Raw genomic sequence first — 2,748 nt, 5'->3', positions numbered from 1 at the left:
CCAGTCTTACACTGCTAAATTAGGGACGGCTAGCGCAGATAGCCCTCGTGTAGCTTTGCGCAAAATTAAAAACAAACCGTTTGAAAATGAAAACAGCAGCACGAATCTTTTTTCACTATTAGGCTCCCATCAGTTGAACCGATAAAGACTGTATATTAGTCACTAGTTTCGAGACAGGAGGAAATAACATCTACTGATCCTACTTCTTCTTACTTCTCCACGCGCATCAGTGACTTACCCTAGCGGAAGATTACCTGTCAAACAAATCTGTGACTGGTTCAAAGAAAAATAATTGTCTGATTTTACGGCGAAAGACCGTCATGACTATCGAACAAACTAATCTAGGCTTCCAGTTGAATAATTACGTAAACTTAACATGCGTGAAATTAACACTACGAAGAATAAGAAAAGAAATCGTAGTTGTTTTTCAAAAGGTTGGAACAGTCTGTTGTTCATTATTATGAAACATTGTAATAGAGACAATGACCTCAGATATATGTTATTTAGTTTATAACCAGTTTCATCAGCAAATCTGCTGCCATAACGATGAGATGATTAGATAATGTACGAAAGCCCTCCAGCTTATAATGATAAAAACGGGGTTTCGATACCTGTGGTGGGCAGAGCACAGATAGCCAAATGCGTAGCTTTGCGCTTAACAACAAACAAATAAAAAACAAACGGAAATTCCAGTCACCCACCCCGTGGGTCAGCGATATGATTACGGGCTTGCAACGCTAAAATCCGAGGCTCGAGTTCCCGCGGTGGACAACGTGCAGATAACCCATTGTGACCTTTGCAGTAACAAAACAATAACTGAAAATATCAACTTCAACTTAATTAGTGTTTTCTTTTGGGTTGAGAACCGTCGGGGGGAGAGGATAGAGCAATAGTAATCGTTGTTCCATGTTCGAGCTGTGGGGGAGCGGACTTTAACTATTTTTGTTTGTTTGCTGTTGTTATATTGACAAAACATTAAATCCTTAGAATGTTTACTCACTTTAAACAGTTATTGATTCAAGTAATGGATGATATCTAAGTGAGGTTTTGTTAAAAACAAATATAATTAGAAGGGAGTTTACATGTCAACTGTTGGCTCGCTGGGTTGATAGGTGGGAGGTCCTTCTTAAGGGCTCTCGCTGGGTTGAAGAAAAAGGAGGTAGGTCCTTCTCAAAAGGCTCTCGCTGAGTTGAAAGAGAAAGGATGGTGGTCCTTTTCAAAGGGCTCTCGCTGAGTTGAAAGAGAAAGGAGGGAGGTCCTTTTCAAAGGGCTCTCGCTGAGTTGAAAGAGAAAGGAGGGAGGTCCTTTTCTAAGGGCTCTCGCTGGGTTAAAAGAGAAAGGAGGGAGGTCTTTTTCAAAGGGCTCTCGCTGGGCTGAAAGAGAAAGGAGAGAAATCCTTCTCAAAGGGCTTGTTCCGAAGCCTAAAAATGGTCAGTATAGTAGTAGAAATTGGTGAAGAAAACGTGAAATCCCCAGAAAGTTCCAGTGAGGAGTTTCACCAAGTTTAGCACAAAGTTACAACTTATATTTGTAACGATATTCTATTTTTCAAGTCATTCAGTTTGATTGCTTGTTTAATTTTTTGGGATTTTGCGTAAAGTAACTCCAGGGATATCTGCAATAGCCGTCCCTAATTTAGCAGTGATACACCGGAGGGAAGGCAGCTAGTCAACGCCACCCACCACCAATTCTTAGGCTACTCGTTCAACAACGAATAGTGGTATTGGCCATCATATTATAACACCACCACGACTGAAACCGCGATCATGTTCAGTGACGTAGATTCCAGCTTGCAACCCACCGTATTGCGAGTTGAGAGCCCTAACCACTAAGCCATCAGATCATTCGGTGACGAGACTCATTTTTGAGCTGCTTCGCCAGCCGGTGGCTCAGTAGTAAGTCTGAGGCGTTATAACACTAAAAAAAGCTGGTTCCGATACCCTTATTGGGCAGATAACCCCTTTTGTATGTTTTGGGACAAATAAACAAGCATTTTGATCCACAAAAATCCGCTTATTAAACTGTACATGTTGTCCAACCACTATTACTTTGTCTGCGCATCTTGATATTTTTCGTTGTGGACTGTAAACCATTTTTGTCAAATAATTTCTGTTTGTTTCTTTGTACTCTGTGAATCTGGCCATATTTAGCCTTTTTTTTCTCCTATCTAAGACTATCGTATGATGAACACTTTTCCTTGTTATGATTCAGCAAATTATATTTTTTTTTACCTTTTTCACTTCTGGAGGTGACAACGTCCTGCTAGGAGAAGAATTTTCCAACAGCTCAGACTGACGGGATGACCTTTGGAGTACCTTAGCTCGATGATAACGTGGTAACCAGCTGGCTGATCTTAGTGCCCGCATCTTTTCGTAAAAACAGTCCATGCTAAAGATGGAAAAACAGACCACATTAAGTATCTTAAACGTTAACTTTGATGTACAAAATCTTCATACTGGTACACTCCTAAATTCCATTTTCTCTAGTGTCTTACAATTGTTTTCAGTTCAAGAAGGAAGGTGAATTTAGCACCCTCTGGTTCAGAAATAGTCATCTAAGCACATCTGTCCCTAATTTGAACTAATAGACTAGAGGAAAAGCGACAACAACACCTAGTGGCAGCTCTTGGGCTGCTCGGGTCTAACCGAAGAGTGGAATTTCATCATCACTCTCATTATCATTCAAAATACAGTTGTTTCTCGTTCTGTATTTTGTAACCAATAATAAATCTAGGGTAAACAACAAACA

General features: G+C 40.3%; 1 protein-coding gene across 2 annotated transcripts in view; it reads right to left on the bottom strand.

Moving 5' to 3' along the window:
- LOC106474557 (Golgi-associated plant pathogenesis-related protein 1-like) overlaps positions 1-2,384 on the bottom strand; it is a 9,560-nt gene extending 7,176 nt beyond the window's left edge. For both annotated transcript variants that reach the window (XM_013935246.2, XM_022402877.1), the window contains exon 1: positions 2,232-2,384. In XM_013935246.2, coding sequence (XP_013790700.1) covers positions 2,232-2,366 — 135 coding nt within the window. In that variant the 5' untranslated portion in view covers positions 2,367-2,384. The remainder of the gene's footprint in view (positions 1-2,231) is intronic.
- Between the last annotated feature and the right edge of the window lie 364 nt (positions 2,385-2,748).

This window comes from Limulus polyphemus, unplaced genomic scaffold, assembly GCF_000517525.1.
Source record: "Limulus polyphemus unplaced genomic scaffold, Limulus_polyphemus-2.1.2 Scaffold7356, whole genome shotgun sequence".
Taxonomy (NCBI): Eukaryota; Metazoa; Arthropoda; class Merostomata; order Xiphosura; family Limulidae; genus Limulus; species Limulus polyphemus.
Note: the sequence above shows the minus strand (reverse complement) of the source record. Positions and strands in the feature narration are given on the sequence as shown.